Source organism: Amphiprion ocellaris, chromosome 18 (assembly GCF_022539595.1).
Source record: "Amphiprion ocellaris isolate individual 3 ecotype Okinawa chromosome 18, ASM2253959v1, whole genome shotgun sequence".
NCBI classification, from domain to species: domain Eukaryota; kingdom Metazoa; phylum Chordata; class Actinopteri; family Pomacentridae; genus Amphiprion; species Amphiprion ocellaris.
In genome coordinates this window covers 32,449,715-32,467,306 of record NC_072783.1, presented here as the reverse complement: position 1 = coordinate 32,467,306, position 17,592 = coordinate 32,449,715, and the positions used below count along the sequence as shown (strand labels likewise).

Below are 17,592 nucleotides of genomic sequence, written 5' to 3'. Positions count from 1 at the left end.
TCTGCCAAATGTTGCTCAAAAACTCCTCATAACAAGTTCCCAAAGTCTTTTTGAAGTCTTCAGATGCTTGTGTTGTCTGGTTGTAAGCACCAAACATATTGAGTTTGCCATCGTGGAAGATGTTGTATCTCAGTTTTTCTTTAAAAATGATCAAATTTGTCACTGATTACTCTTCCAGGGATCTATCCATTGCAGCTCTGTTGTCAGGTTATGTTAATAATATACTGCTTTTACACAGTTTCTTTTAGTGGATCAAACAAACAAGATGTGATGCTGCCTATTTGATGATTTTGAATAAAAATCCAAGTTAGCTGTTTCTAATCTTTGTGTTCATGCTGGCTGTAGACACGTAATTGTTGTAGAATTTTGAATTACTCCTTTAACTGTGCAAGTTGTGACTACTTCGTCTTAATTAGACCCTCATGTGCTCCCTTGGCTGAAGGGCATGTAGCATCAGACACTGTATCGATGTCTGCAGGCAGACTGGAGCAAAAAAACCAACACAGAAACACTACAGGCTCACTTGGGTAATATTTTATTTACTCATTAATCTTCAAAACTATTTTTCATAATAAATTTCCACTTTATGTTCATCAAAGAACCGTAACAATAAAAATAAAAGTAAATACTGTAGAAAAATTGTACATATAGAAAATAAACATGGTTAATGAACACCTAGATGTAGAATCCCATTGGTTGAGACACCTCCTTTTTGTTTCTGATGGCAACACAACAGAGATAGAGGGAAAAGAAAGCGATAGACATGGAGGAACTGGGAGGGCAGACTGGGAAACGTACTAAACGAGGGGGAAACAAGAAAAAGGAGGGGAAGGAGGTCGGTCAGAAAGGCCAGTTAATGATGGAGAGAATAAGGGAAAATGTTAATTTTCACATTATACTTTGAAATCTCACACACAGTCTGCTTGGTGTCCGTCCTCCCCCTGGTCTGTTTTGCATGCATCCGACTGGTTAGTTACATTGCTTGGAAGAACTAGAGGGGCTTGTTCATGTCATGGCACTGTTTGTACTGATATCTCATGGGGCTATGATTCTTGAGCTGTGGAGGGCTCAGAAACTGCAAAAGTCAATAAACAGATAATTATACCAGAGCCCGTAGGAAACCCATCTGTCTGTGCTGTTATTGGTCATGTCATGAGGATTTAGAAATCAGTCAACCGAGAGCATGAATACATGAGGATGCAGAGAGAGAGAGAGAAAAGGGAGAGCCAATGACATCAAGTTGTCATATAGCCAATGGCATCAAGAACTTGACTTTTCTATCTATTAGCAACACATGGTAACATTTACTTTGATCTGTTTTTGATTCTTTTCCTCGGCTGGTTTTTGCTATAAAAGGTGGTTGGTTAGAGCAGGTATAGTGGGCGTGGCCTATAAGACATCAGGCTAGAAAACAGTCATGTGTGGTGGTCGCACACATCCAGGCATTGCTCTGGAGTTCACCTTCATCCTCCTCCTCCTCCTCCTCCTCCTCCGTCCCCCCACAGGCAAACCTACCAGCTCTGGACTTAGTGGGACACAGGCCACCACTCCACAGCACAGCTCAGAGACTCAGGCATGCAGCACATTCCAGATGGTCACACTTTGTCAATGAAGATTTGAACTGAGAGTCGATTCAGGGATTTAAATCGTTGTCGAATCCCACAGACTGAAAAACCATTTGAAGAGCGTATTTAGGAATACTTCAAGCCAAGGTGGTACGTTTATGATGGTGGTGCGTCACGGTGTAACCTCTGGAGTTTCAACGCAGTATAAATCACACGGAGTAAGATAATTCACGTGCAATAAGATCCCCCCTCCCTTCCCCAGAGTCTATACTGCCCAAATGTTCTTCATATTCATCATTATCATTGCCATAACAATTATCATAATGGTCTTTGTCATTTTTCACCATTGTCTTTTATCGTCTTCAGTGTCATTTATGAAGATATGGTAGGTCTTTAGCATTGCAGGTACGTGTATGTCTGCATGTGTAGATTGTTTATATTTTAGTGTGTGTGCACGTGTACTGTATGTGTGCATGTGTGACACCACAGCCATGCACGACTGGTGTCTGTAGGTAGCATCTGAAGTCTCAAGTATGCTGTCCAGGAAAATATCACTCAGTTTTCCACTGATTCCACTTCTGTGATTTACAGGGCACCATAAAATATCAGCTCTGCAGCATAACAACCACAGCACATCCATTATATTAACGGGCACCAGCCCTGTCTCTGCCTATTCACTCGTATTTCACTGTCTCTAAGGCTACACCCTGAATTCCTGTCCTGTTGCTTAGGGATAAACTTGGACCGTTGGTGTGCTTGTTTCCTCAGCATCCTCAGTGCTTCATCGAGTCCCGTCTGCTAACAGGGAGGAAGGCCAAGAAGCTTGGAAGAGACACTTAGTGCTTGACTTGGTGCTTTTACATCGCTTTTGTTCTGGTGCTCTGCTTCTCACTCAACACACTCAGTCTGCCATGTTCTTCATTTAAAGTCTTCCTTGGCCTCTTTGAGTCCAACTGGAGAGGTCCTACTTTGGCAGGGGAGTAACTGGTCTTTTTATCTGGCTGGCCCCAAAATGGTTCTTAGCTGGGAGTTGAACTGGTACTTTTCAAAATCATTTGGAATGGTGTTTATGTTCATAAAACAAGCCTCTCTCAGAGGCTCTGCTCATTGGTAAATACTGTACAGTAAGGGCCCATGCCCTCAGGCCAGTCTGTGTGTGTGTGTGTGTGTGTGTGTGTGTGTGCATGTATGTTTGTGCTTAAATGTGTGTGTGTGCTTGTTTGTATCTATGTTTGTGCTCGTCAGCGTGTGTGCAGGTGTGATTATTGGAGAGTAAACATTAACATCAGAATGTCTATGTCACTGTGTATGTGTGTATTTCTTTTTTTTTTGGAGAATATATCTATTTATGTACATATACCGTTATATATATAAAGGTGTATGCGTATATGTCTGTGTGTTGGAAGTCTTCCACCTCAGACATAGTACTCCTTGTCTTTGTTCTTCTTGTTCTTGGAGATCTTGGCAATGCCCAGCGGCTTGTCCTTTGCGCTGCCATTGGGCTGTGTGGCTGAGTTGCTGATGTAGTTGCGGCTCTCGTCCACGTGGTAGGAGCCTTCGTCGCGGTTGCGATACTTGTACATGGCATAGAGGAGGATGAGGATGCAGAGGGCGGCGGCTGCCACGATGCCCACCACCATGCCTGTTGTGCTGCTGCTCTCCCGCACCACCTCTGATGGACCCGAGATCACCTTAATATCTGGCAGCGGAGGGCGAGCTGTGAAGGGGAGGAAAGTTACATTATAGTTTATTGCATGCATTATTAATTGCAATTACTAGTACCATGTGAAGATGGTGGGTGGAGTGCTGGAGCAAGAAGTCACAATGCATCATGGTGATGAATTATTTGACAGGCATTTTGCATAACGCTGCATGCTGGCAAGGAAAAGCTGCGGCTTAGAGCCAAAGCTGTTTACATATTATCATATAACGTGCAAACAGATTACATTGCACTGTGTTGAAATGAGGACCAGAGTCCAGGTGCACATTATATCAAGGTTTATTACGTACTTCTGACACTTCATGACATATACAGGCAATGAGGGTTGCAGTATGGTGTTCTGACACTATAATAAATTACTGTTAATGCAGGAATTTGCATATGCATTCTATGGACTGCATAGAAATCAGGAGAAGAAAATGGAAAAGAAAACAACAGATGTAAAAATAATGGATTAATAAGGGATGTAGGGGGGATGTAAGGTGTGAGGGGCTAAAGCAAAGTGAAGCATGGAGATGAAAAGGGACAGTGGATGGGGAGTGTTAGGTAATAGCTGGAGGCACAATCCTAAGTGGAAATGAAAAATTCATTCTAGTAAGTGACAAAGCGGCAGAAAAAAAGCCTGAGCGGCACTGAGTGTGGAGGACATATGCAGAACAAAAGGCTTTGTGATGCATGTATTTGTGGACGGTTCTCACCTGAACTGGGGTCACATGGGTCAATGTCTTCATCGTCGCTTGGACACTCAGCCGAGGCCACCAGCAGGTCGTCGGCCGACTGTAGTGAGAGAAAATTGGGATGTATAAATGCACATTATCCATAACATTTCACAAAGAAGACCTAGCCTGTGTCTCCACACCCCTTCTGTTTATTTTCTACATGTGTGAGCACACATCACCAATCCATCGCCCACCCATCCTCTGGTTTGCCATGAACACTTTTGCCTGTTACGGCCCCCAGCAATGGCAGGCCGCCAAAACCTGAGTGCCAAAGAGAGAAGAAGAAAGGAGGAGGGTGGAGAGAGGCGCTGAATCCTGTTTAAACCACAAGGGGACAGCCAGTTATCATCTCCCACTCTCTTAACACTCCTCCTCTATTTTTCCTCCTCTGGCCTTTCCATCTCCCTGCTTCGTTGTGTTCTGCCCTCTTTATCTGATATTGGCAAGTGTTCCAACGTGTTTGAGATTGCGCAGTGTGAGGCTAAAGCTGGGAATAAAATCAGTTTCCATTAACTATTCCAGCTAAGCACATGACGGCTAATTTAAATCTCTTTTACTCAACACCTCTCCATAAGCACCATGTCAATATCCCACTTAGAGTCAACCTCTAACCTGCATCAGCCAACTAATATCTCAACAACCACTCCTTCTCTGTGCCTCGCTCCCTCTCAATGGGAAAGTCACCCTTTTTCCTCTCCATCCCTGCTCCTGTTGCCATGGCAACTCTAAGTTCAGGCTGTTAAAAATGATGGGGAATAAAAAGAACGGGAGTGTGCACCCTCAGTGGGGACCTGTGCATTGATTTGCAGTTCCAGCCAGTGTGTGAGGAGAGAAGGGAGAAAGCAGGGAGGGAGTTTAAAGATAGATGGATGGATAAAAAAGAATTTTGGGAGATGGCGATTAAGGAGAAAGAGAGTGAAAAAGAAGACAGGATAGGAGGAGGAGGACTTCAAAGTGCTGCGGTCTTTACTTAACACCGTGCTAATGTGCTCCGCATATTCATGAACTACTGTTAAACATCGCCTGCCTGGATGCTTCGGCATGAGCGGTGTGTGTGTGTGTGTGTGTGTGCGTGCGTGCGTGTGTGCGTGCGTGCGTGCGTGCGTGCGTGCGTGCGTGTGTGCGCGTGCGTGCGTGTGTGCGCGTTTTAACCACACTGGGCGCTCAGTGCCAGCTCTAAATTAAAATTGGATTGTGATGCATTGCAGTAGATGTTAGTAACCCACAGAATAAAGGAGACGGGAGAGAGCAGCAGAGCCATAAAAGAGAAGCGCTCTAGAGGCAGATTACAACCAAACTGGAGGAGAATCTGAACCAAATCAAAGTACTAAGTGGTCGATGATGTCTTAGCTGCAAATTACAGGCAGTGTTTCAAATAAGAATCCATTAAACTGTGCCTCTGTCCTTGGTTTCTCTATTTCTTTGCCGCTTTGTCTTTGTAAGAACAGAGATTGCGTAAGTAGTAGAGAAGCAACCCGTTGGTTTATTCATCTGAAAAAGCCTGCACTGGCCTTGTATGGTTTGGTGTTGATCCTGACAAGTCTACTGTGGTTTAGTTTGGCCTGAAACATACATTAGATTATTGATGCTTGACTCTGTCTCTTTCCTCCACTGCCTTTCCAATCAGTTCTGCCCACTGGCCTGGCAAATGCTGCTAGGGTGAGCTTAGCCTCTGGAATCCAGCCAGTCAATAAACCTCTGTGCCTTTGCCAGGATCCAAATAGCACATGAACCAATCAGCGAGTAGGAAACACATCACCCCTGACATCTGTCACCGATCAATGACGAGCCACCATGCTTGAATATTGATCCAAACACACCTATGTGCCCTCCACAGGCACCTGTCTCGAATCCAGAATCCTGTTTTTAAGTACAAACAAAAGCAGATGAGTAAATTTTACAAGATCCCTCCTCTGATCTGTGACATCACCTCATCAGCTGACTGCCCCATTCAAACGGGAAGGTGTCAATTGGAGTATTGATCCACCTATCGTATGGGAGACAGTGAACACGAGGGAAACCAGGGACATGACAAACACAACTTAAATCACATCAATAACCCACTGAAGTTCACAGTAGATGTGCTAAAGCAATGCATGCCCAAGAAACCTCCGCCCCTCCACCTCGCCCTCCTGCTGTCCCTCCCTCTTTGTCCCCATCTTTTCATAGTCTATGAATAGAGCATGCTGACACAATGATGGACACAGATGGACACCGACAGGGAGGGAAAAAATAGAAACAGGAGGAAAGAGACAGGAAGTGAGAGAGCATGAAGAGAAAGAATATCTGCATGCTTAAAGAGCAAAATCTCTACCTGAGCAGCCGAACAGTGCCAGCGGCCGTCCATGCCTCCCTGACTGCCTAGTTCACACATAGTAGCTGCACTCTGTCCTCACACACTCTTGCAGAAGATTCAACAGCTTGTCTGCTACTTTCACAACTGGAAATCACACACACATGTACACACACAAACTCTATAATAGCCAAACATGCTCCATTGCTCTGTTTCTATTTAAACACATCTACGCAGACACACAGGCGCACACCAAATCAGGCTGAAGTTGGCAGGCTGATGAAGAGATCCTGACGAGAGAGCAGAAGAGGAGCTAGCTCCACTACTGCAGATGGTGAGATAGACTCATACACCGCCTGCATTAACAGCCTATCACTGGAGCTCAACCACAGACAGGGAGGGAGGGAGGGAGGAGGAGGGGGGGGACGAGTAAATATGGAAAGATATGGAGGGAGAGAGCGAAAGGAGAGCGAGAGCAAGAGGAGGGAGAAAGTATCTCCAGAAGATGGATAGCGAGAGGAGAAAAAAACAGCCTAAGATGGAGACAAAGATGTGAAAGATGTGGAGGGAGCGAAGAAGGTAGCGAGGAAAGAACAGGAGGGGAGCGAATGAGAAATGGTCCATCAGAGAGCTTGTGGAAGTGGCTAGGTCAGCTGATTCCCGATAGCCAATCGGGCGCTGCTTTGAGCCTCAGGTTTCTTCCATCAGTCTTGCCATCAAACACGGGTACACACATACACAACAACTGGGATGCACACAAACACGCATCCGCAGACAGACACCGAACATCAAAACCAAACTCAAGCTCTGTGACTCAGAGCAGCCTCTAGCATAAACACTCTCACTCTCACACAATCTCTCCCTCTCTTCGCTGGTTGTTCGGTTGTCATGCATTATTAATTTCCTCCAGTTTTCAACACACAAAAGAGGAAATCAACACATCGTGGACTTCAGGAGGAAGCACATAACACATTCTTACTGCACAAAGTACCGACAGCAGGAGGAAACCCATGGGGCGAGTTAGGCTGATCCACTTCAACACACACCCAAACTCGAGGCGTGTTCGTGAAATCGATAAATTGCTTGGACCCGTAGCACCTTTGTAAGACATCTCTCACCACCCCGCCTCTGATGCAATGTGCTGCAATTCAAGCCTATTGTTCTCGATCCACCTGAGTGTTTGTGGGTGTGTGTGTGTGTGTGTGTGTGTGTGTGTGTGTGTGTGTGTGTGTATTCTGTGTTCATCTCTGCATTTTATGTGTGTGCTGGTTAAGGCCAGGCTGGTTGCCAGGCAACACTAGGCAGCCTCAATGGGGATGCTGTAGATTCTTCTAAAACAAGACAAACACACTCACACACACAAAAAGAGTTTGAGGGCCAACAGGAGTGATTGGACTAACACAGGCGAGCATACACACATAAACACACACACACACACACACACACACACACACACACACACACACACACACACACACACACACACACACACACACACACTCTGCAGTATATCGAGCATATAGTGGGTCTGACCTAGTTCTCATGCAGTGATAATGACTCCGGTACCACAACTCTGCATCCCAAATTTAGTACTGACATCAGTATATCACAAGAGCAGGAATAGTTCAACTGCATGCACATAAACAGGGAGAGATTGAGAGGTGAGGTGTGAAAACAAGCCCCTGTGACAACGCTGTCAGTCTGCAGCGCGATCCATCCAGCTCTCATATCCATTATTGATGCCTGAGGCTTAGCTCGCAGCTCTCCGCGTTCTATTATTTATGTCTGAAACAGCTGGCGGTTTATACACAGAGGAGCTAGTCTCTGTGGGAGTCTGGATGGGAGAGAGAAAGCAAGCAGCGGGTAGTGGGGCTCACTATCTCCATGGCAACTTGTATCACTGGGAAAAAAAATAAATTAAAAAAAACCTTTTTCAGTGCGGCAGGCGCACAGTTTTATAAGACAGAAGAAGAGCTGCAGTACACACAGACGCCCACAAAAGACCCTGACAGCCTCTCGTGATCTCGTGATCTGAACAATAGAGCAAAAGAGCCTGTGGTGTACCTACTGATAATGCATCCTTTGACATTAGCATCGACGCTGCAGTTGCAGCTGCTATAAATATGCCTCAATAACATTTATGTGTTTCTATTGTCCCATTTACATCAGTTTACTAAACGCATATTATGGAAAAGCTATTACACCCTCCATTAGCACAAACATTTCTCCTCCAGTAATTTAGTGGGGAGGAACCACTTAGCTGAGAAGTTGCCATCTAATCCATTTATGTCAATGTGCTGCAGCAGGAATATGATATGTGTATGCAAGACCTCAGTCCATTAAATATTTCTGGGTCAGTTTTTCTGATTGACATGTCAGTCTTTACATAGACAGTGTTACAGGGCAAATGAAAAACTATTAATCGCTATTCAGAAAGAAGAAAATCATGCAAGACTTTCGGAAAGACATAGCAAATCAGAAAAAAGTAGTTTTTTCACAGCAGCATGTTTTCTTTAAAGACATTTCATTGTTTGTGTCAAATAGGACATTATTTTATCCTTTTATAGAAATATACAGCTCAAAAAATGGTTTATAGTACTTGTATGGTGAGTTTTATATATGGGATGCAAGGTTGCATTACAAGTATTATTATCATTTTCCACAGAGCTGCAAGAAACATCTGGGTTATAGGACTTGCTCTTGCATTGCCTACTTTTAAATTCAACTTAAATCTTTAATGCCGGAGTGTCCCATTGGTCTGGGGGTCTAAATGTCAACTGTGTAACTGTATGAGTTTCAGCTGGGGGTCTTTTGGTGCACATCATGCCAAATTATTGCAACTTCTGAGAAATAAGCCTGAAAAACTAGTTTAAAAACTTTTCTGCTCTCTTCTGGATCTTGAGCAGTCATCATTATCCGCCTTCTACTTTCTATTCATTTTTGTTTTATCAATAATTTGTAATGCCTTACGGTGCACTTTCCTGTTCAATGTCTGTAAAGCATTGCGTGAACCAATTCGATTTGCCTCCGCATATGAAATGTGCGACATGAATTAACTTGCCTCGCCTCGAGTGGAGTTTAAAACCATCCCACTCCTGACATATCTGGCCATCCTCTAGTCCTTGATTAGTGGGGCTGCGCGCACACTAATCCTCTTACTGAGTTCGGAAAGAAACTTATCAAAGCAAATTACCGCTTTTTAATTACCTATTGCCACACGAAAGGATGATTGCAGTGTGGTGATTAGACACACAATATCTGAGGAATTACATCTGAACAGCAGATCTTTATACGACCACACATGGATTTAATGGGTTTCGACGCAGAAGAGCTTGTAAATGACTGTGCTCTGACCTGCTGTGTCGCGCCCTGCTTCCTGTTGGTGGCCGTGGTGGTCGTGATGTCGCTGATGGAGGGGGCAGAGTCGGAGCGGTTGCCTCCGGCCGCAGCGCTGGACTGCGGGGTGATGGAGGAGGACGGCATGTCGCCCACCAGCCGCGCGCTGCCCTCCACCCTGATGTGCGGGTGGCCCTCGGCGGCCATGTTGAGGATGCGGAGGCCGTTGTAGTAAAGGCCGGACAGCTGCCCCTGGAACATGGCTGCACCTCGCTCGCCTCCGCCAACCCGTACCGTCGTCTGGCTGTTGAAGATGGTCAGCTGGCGACCTAAACACACACGCAACCAAACATGCACCGGGAAAAGAAAAGGTGGACAGACGCACGCCGATACAGTCACACGCACACACATACCGGCAGTCACATACGTGCATACATACACACACAAGAGTGTTTGAGTGTTACACAATCCACCACCCCCCAAGCCACGGTGAAGAGGATGGGATAGATTAAGCATGGCAGAGCAAAAATCGAAGCCGTGGAGAAAGGCTGAGAGAGATAAAGAGTGAGAACAGAAAACAGAGGAGGGGGGGACACGGGTGAGGAGAGGGGTGAGGAGCCCGAGAAGTCGAGGAGGAGGATGAAGAGGCAAAGAACAGAAGGAGGAGGAAGGAAGCAGCAGATGAGGAGAGTCAGAGGGCCCCGAGAAGACGGGGCTGACAGATGGTTGCTATGGTGATGGCTGTGCGACACGACATTGTATTTGAAGGAGCGACAGACAGGCAGACAGAGAGACAGAGATCTAGAGAACTGTTGTCAGCCCTATGAAGCATGCACAGGTTATAAGCTCTAGCACTGCTCACTGTTAAAGGGACTAGAGGCTAATTTAAGGAGCTCTGCTGAAGTTTAGGAGGAAAACTTTTACATATTTTTTTTAAAAAAAAAAGCATTGCTCTATTAGTCATTTCAAATTTACATAATTCTTACATGTCACAATACTTTGCATGTACTTTAATTTGATTACAAAAATGTTTTTCAACAAATAATCTTTAGTAAATGCTTTATTGTTTACAATTTGATAATAAACAAAATTATTTACCAGTCTTAATAAAGCATCTTTTATCAGTACGTCTTTTCTATTTTCTGATTTATTCACATTTAAATCTCTCCATCGTCCCTTTAACCTGATATTATCAGATACACACTAACAAGATACGTTCACAGGCACTACAGTTTACACAGTATTACACACTACAGCTGCCCAACTTTTAAATACTTAGTTATGGATTTAGATTTTTAGATGTTAGTTGATGGTGCACAATATAGTCAACTGTCTTCAAATTGTATTTTTTAAGCTCAAAGTTTTAAGGAATTTTAATCAGGGTTTTTACCTTTGTCGAGTAGCCAATCGTCAACTACTCGACCGAGCCGATAGGGGATTCGCTGTCTGGCGATGGCCAGGCGCTCGTTATCAATGTTGCCTTTAATTTAGAGATGAAAACACAGTAGTAATTACGCACATCCAAACGTGGTACAGGAGCTGGATACAAAAAGAACAGCAATGAAAAGAAAGTAATGGTCTGCTCATTGTTAGCATGTCACTGTGTTACGGTAAAGCTTGATGTGCTGAGAGAATAGGAGCTGAATTCGTTGTTTCCAGTGAGCGGACTCTTACTCTCTGTTCATTGGGTTTAATTTAAAGAGACATTTCAGGGGTTAACATCTGCAAGAGCACAGGGAAATAATGTTACAGCTGCCACATACTCTCTATATGACTGACTGAGTTTAGAGTTACATACAGGAAGAACCCTCACACACACCTCACAACAACTAGCATTTAGCATTTTAGCTACCTGAAGCCAGGACCTCATTATGTTAAAGACTACTAGCTAAGATTACCACTTATGACACTTATTGGTTACATAAAAACCAACAAATATAAAATAAACAAAGACTAGATTCAACAAAATACACTTTTTTCTTTTTCTTATTTTTTCTCTCTAGTTAAACATTTATCTCAAAATACGACATGATTTTAAATTATTATTTGTTCAAAAATGCACCAACTGTTATTATTTTCTTTTATGGTGAAAAAAACAACTGACACCTGAATTGACTATTTTCATAAATTACCTTTAACACTATTTAACAGGCCTAACATGACATAGCTGGCTAGTATACAAGCTATTGTAATAACTATCTCATTTTATGGTTTAAAAAGTCACGTTTCATGTCAGATCACATTTCATTTCATGTCAAACACAATAACATAAAACAAAGTTGCAATTATATTTCTCAACCTCAGTGTTTGAATATAAACATCGAAAGGAACACTGATGTGGTTCATCAATCAGGAGGTGTGTTGGTTTGGACTAAGGTGTGGGTAGCTCTGCCCCAGGTCAGGCAGTGCTGGGATGGGTCAGTGGGTTGGGCTTATGTGGGCGGGTCAGGGCCTACCTGAGGGGTAACGCTCTATGACCGGCAGGTCGTCCAGTTGGAGGGTTGCATTGCCACCACTGCGGGTGAACCGAATTATGTGGTACTTCCCATCGTTGACAAACTTGGAGCTCTCCTCGATGTTGATATCATCAGTGCCAACATTAAATACTACTCTAATGTTGCCCTTGTCCTGTGAGAATGGAGGAGAGACATGAAAAGGTTTTTATCAGATGCGTCGTTCTTTGAAAAACGCAGGAATATTCATTCTTTCACATCTTTCAGTCTTATTGCACTATATGCTAGACAGTGTATGCTCCCCTCTGACTGTGTGTGTCGTTGCTTTTGTAATAACTACTTCATGCTGCCATTCTAGCCGAGTCTCTCTTATAACGGAGAAAATGGGTCCGTACAAATACCAACAGTTGAAAGTGGCAAGTGAGCAGTTAAATCTGACACAGTGGCTCTCTAACTGGCTGCACCATCTGAACCCCAAACTCAGCCACAGGATTCAAAAAGTATAGTATATTTGACATAAAACAAATGCATCACAGCAAGGAACTGTAAAAAGTGAACAAATCATTGGATTTTTCATTTTTTGATGGCTCTGAAACTACGTATCTTTTGCATGCCGATCCATTGGAAAAATTATCCCAATCTAAGCTTAAGATTGTGATATTTAGGGTTAGGATTAGTGGTAATCAACATGTCTCATTTAAAAATCTGACAAATATAAACCTCTTGCACTAGCTAGATTCTGAAAAAAAACCCACTAAATTCTGCTCTCCTCGTGTAACTGTGAAACTATTGGTGCCTCAGGTATGATAATCAGTCACGTGGCAAGAATTCAGGGAGCTTTAAACTCAACTGGGCTGAAGTGCAGAGTATGTTTGCACAGAGCAGATAGACAAATATGGAAACATATTAAAAATTGATGTAGTAACGTATCTATAGTATGCAGTCATATTTTTTTTCCAGTTTTGGAAGAATGTTTTACATGTTGACTCAATTTTATTCATGTATTATCAAATAAATCAAAGAAATTCAACTTTCTTTTTTATAATTTATGGAATTATATCTTTGCCATACTGTGCCAAAGACATTTTTGAGCTTTCTCAACTTCTGTGTTTGGTTGTGCTGTTTACACAGAGATGCATGACTTTATAGTATTTGTATTTATACAGTGAAAAATGAGCTGGCAGCTGGTGAAAATGTGACAGGATAAAAAATCTTCAGCAACTGCTTGAGGTTCAGAGGGTTAATTTTAGCTACATCAATATGATAATTTCTAGATTGCTGTGTGGGCTTATTTCATTAGTTCAGTTAACATTGTTTCACCAGCAGCTCTAAAGATGTAATTAGCTACACTAAAGTTGCAGAGATGCATTGGAGTTTGGGTGCAGTTGAGAAAGAGCTGTTGAGAAAATAAAGTTTAGTTCCAAACAACTTCTATGAAAAACAAAACAGTTACTCTTTTGCTTTCCAACCACATTGTGGAAATGAGAGCAGTCATTTCAAATGGAGCAGGCTATTACGCAAGCTTTTGTTAAAATAATGTCACTCCATACTCTCAAACATATCGCTGGTAGAATGAATAAAACAGAAGCTATAATAATGCTAGTCAGATCTATTTATGTTATTGATTGCACTTAAAAGTGTTTTGTAATATCCTAAATAAATATGACTCCATCACAATCCATGATTTTCTGATTATTTCCAATACAAAGACTATTACTCAGATGCTACAGAGGTAATTGTGACACTTAATTGTAATATTAAATGTGGTGATATTGCCCAGCGCTAGTCAAGAGCTAACACACTTGTGTAACTTACACTAGCGGTCAAAAGTTTGGGGTCATCCAGGCAATTCCATGTTTTCCATGAAAACTCCCACTTTTATCCATGTGCTAACATAACTGCACAAGGGTTTTCTAATCATCAATGAGTCTTTCAACACCATTAGCTAACACAATGTAGCATTAGAACACAGGAGTGATGGTTGCTGGAAATGTTCCTCTGTACCCCTATGGAGATATTCCATTAAAAATCAGCTGTTTCCAGCTACAATAGTCATTTACAGCATTAATAATGTATGGACTGGATTTATCATTCATTTCATGTTCTCTTCATTGAAAAATGTTTTTCTTTCAAAAATAAGGACATTTCTAAGTGACCCCAAACTTTTGAACGGTAGTGTGTTTCCAGTATTGGCCAATAATGGCCATTTGTCTCTCATGACTGCAAATATGTTTATTAATGCTCACTGAGACATGGTAGATTAATAACGCCATCCAGTCACTCAGATGAATACAAATACACGGCTGAATGGAGCTCGGTTGTTTTGTTGGTTTCACTTCACACACACGATGAGCAAATAAGCAGGATCAACAATTCCACATTACAGTTGTAATCAGGAGTAATGCAGTTAACAAACCAAAAAAATGTAGGCCAGCTGCACATAAATCAGATATAACATAATATTACTGAATGTTTCCTCTTTGTTGAAAGAAAGAAGTATGTCTGTGTGGCGGTTCTGAAAAATTAAATAATGTTTCATTTTAATGACAGATAATGCAGTATTGTTCTTGTCAGTCTCATCGACAAGAATATGCGACTGAGTAATAACCATCTGTGCAAGTTTTGAGCACAACTGCATGATGTTTTGAAAATATATATTCATGCTGAATTCAACAACTGGACTGGTGGTGAATTGTGGGATAATAGTGTGTACCCTTATCTGAGAACACATAAATGCACAAGTCACTAATCAAAAGTGTGCTGTATTAGGACAGACCCAAGGATTCTTATGAAACTTTGTTATTAATAAAGGTTAAATACTTTTGTTTTTTTGCAGAAATGCATCCTTCAAGGAAAGGCAAATATGTAGAATTAACTTGCATATGAACACTTACTCATGTTCTTTGGCTTGGTGTTTAAAGTGATTGCGTGCACTTACTATCTGTAGCTGAAGATAGTCTCCCAGTCCAGATGCACTGTCCACCCGGAGCAGAATGGCATGTTTCTGTTGGGTGCTGAACCCGAGGGCAAGCCGGTCCGCCCTGGTGCTGGGACGCTCATTAGGGGGCCACGTGTAAACCACCACGCCTCCATCCCGGCCAAAGATATATGTGGTCCCAGCTGGTCCGCACAGATAAAAAAATGTAATTGCGGGAAGGTCTGAGTGCCACAACAGCGCTATCTATCATCAGAGTTGTCCTGCCGCACATGGAGCCTCCACCTACTTTCTGCTAAATGTTTAACAGAACATATTGCAAGATAAAAATATAACAAACACGGTAAAAAGTCACCATTGACTTGCCTTCCACATTATGATTGTTCCTCCTACATGAGCGAAAAAAAAATCTGTGTTTCCCAAATTATCAACATGACTGCAGGAGGCTGACTGTGATACCTGACTCACACAAATAACAACTCACACAATTGTTTGACACACAGGGTGGCTACAAAAACAATCATATTACTCACTTTTAAGGCTGCAGAGGATAATTTAGTTTCATGTTTAAAACCAAAGCTAATTTTATTTAATGTTACAGAAAAGTACCAGGTTATAATAGCCAATTGAGATGCTATTTTTGTGCCATTTCAGAATAAACAGTTGACAGTGCCCCCCTGTGGTGGCTCTGATAAAATGCACATAAAAAGCTTTGATTTTGTGGTTGAAACGGAATCATCCAAGTGCAGCAGTTTTAAATTTGCACTCGTACACTTGGATAAAGATTTAATTATGTGTGTTTTTGACATTTTTGAGATATTTAAGGTGAGGAAAGACTTTTGTACCACAGTTAAATCAAATAAAAAGCAGTTATATAATATTTACAATTGGAAAAACTGAACAAGATTCTCTACATACTACATACATATAATCACGGTAAAAGTTGTCCTACGCTGTAAGCAGACTTCAGTATGAAAAAAGGAAAAATGTAATCAAAGCAAAAAAAAAAAAAAAAAAAGAAGCAAAGACTCACCGTCATTGCACAGTGGCCCAGCGTATGAAGTCATGCTGCAGTCACAGGTGAAGCCCTCCCACTGCTGCAAACAAACGCCCTGATTTGAGCAGGAATCTTCCTGGCATGTAGTGCTGGGACCTGCAGTGACAGATGTGGTGGTTGGAAGGGTAAAAAAGTTAGGGGAAGAGAAAAAAAAACACACCTTGCCTGGAGCCCAGTGTTTTCAACAACAATATGGCAGCAAAGTATGGTTATTTTTAGATCTTATTTCTTTGAAACACTTTGCATTTTGAAATGGCTGAGTAAGACTGTTGTGCTGTAATGGTGTTATGATTAGTAGTATTAGTGAGACTAGGATGCTGTAGATAGGCTTCCATTCTTCTAGCTTTACATTAACAGATGCTTGATTATCCATAAAAACAGAACTGAACTTAAACTGGAATCTGTGTTACCAGGTGAAAAGAGCCAAATGTGGAAAACATGCAGGGTGGTGAGACTAGATGAGTGGGGCAAGGGCAGGAGGAGGAGTTAAACATAAGAGGGCAGGGTTATGTTTAAAGGCCTTCATCTCAATACTCTTTCTTCAACGGTCTGTCACCATTCTCTCGCTGCCTCGTGCTAAAACCACACAGGAGGAGAAAGTTGTTCTTCCTTGCAATTCTAACATTAGGCATGGAGGAAAGGGCGTGAAGTAATTCACACATGGAGTATTGAAGTTTAGGTTGGGAGTCAGTAGGAGGGGTTAGAGAGCATGCTGCTAGGCAACCCGGGTGGTGGAGCTGTGGTCAACTCAAGTCAAGCGGTGGTAATGTCACTACTGTGATGAAGTCACTACGGTGGCTGGGCGAGGACAGGTCACCTCTGACCTTTGACTCTGGATCACTGGGATCCACACAACACTGGACACCACTGGGTAGTTTTAACACACGCACACGCACACATACACACACATACACACCCACTCACATTTTGCCACCCTCACACACGTGTCTCACATGCTCACACAAAGCGATATACCTTGCAAGTCAGCTTTCATCAATGTAACTTTTGTCAGCCAAACAAAGAAGCAAACAAGCAAATTAAGTTAGATGGTTAGTCAATGCACACAGATGCCTGTGAACTGCTGAAAGAGTGGAGCAGAGAGAGAAAACACAATGTGCAGAAAGACTGAGGAAGGAGATGAGAAGAGAGAGAGTAAAATTTGCATCTAACAGACCAAGAGCTGGGTTAGTGGGTTATCCTCATAACAGAGAGCAATGAGTCAAATGAAAACCGAAAGAAAAAGCAGTAGGGACCTGGGGGTCGGAACAGATCTGCTGATGTGTTTGCACCTCACCTTCACAACCTCGCTCCACTTGTCCCATGGTTGCCAAGGCATCAGCCAAAAGGTCCGGGAGCCGGCCATTTAGATCAACTGTTGCTAGGCAACCCTGAAATCCCTCACGGGAGTGGACTAGCTTAGGCAGGTCTCGGTACATCTCTTTGGAAACGCCCCCAATGTACAGATCACCTGTCGACAAGCAGCACAATGAATGGCAGCTTCATGAACCAGTCGC

General features: G+C 42.7%; 1 protein-coding gene across 17 annotated transcripts in view; it reads right to left on the bottom strand.

Annotated features, from left to right (window-relative positions):
- Nucleotides 1–519: 519 nt before the first annotated feature.
- nrxn1a (neurexin 1a) overlaps nt 520–17,592 on the bottom strand; it is a 59,854-nt gene continuing 42,781 nt past the window's right edge. For 6 of the 17 annotated variants that reach the window (XM_055004891.1, XM_023284398.3, XM_023284401.3 and 3 more), the window contains 7 exons: nt 17,373–17,546; nt 16,055–16,174; nt 15,025–15,206; nt 12,090–12,261; nt 9,652–9,962; nt 3,984–4,062; nt 520–3,282 (listed from right to left, as the gene is read on the bottom strand). In XM_055004891.1, the coding sequence (XP_054860866.1) occupies nt 2,981–3,282; nt 3,984–4,062; nt 9,652–9,962; nt 12,090–12,261; nt 15,025–15,206; nt 16,055–16,174; nt 17,373–17,546 (1,340 nt within the window). In that variant the 3' untranslated portion in view covers nt 520–2,980. Of the gene's footprint in view, nt 3,283–3,983; nt 4,063–9,651; nt 9,963–11,023; nt 11,114–12,089; nt 12,262–15,024; nt 15,207–16,054; nt 16,175–17,053; nt 17,081–17,372; nt 17,547–17,592 lie in introns of all 17 variants that reach the window. The other 11 variants (XM_035954688.2, XM_055004888.1, XM_035954692.2 and 8 more) reach the window with 3 other exon arrangements.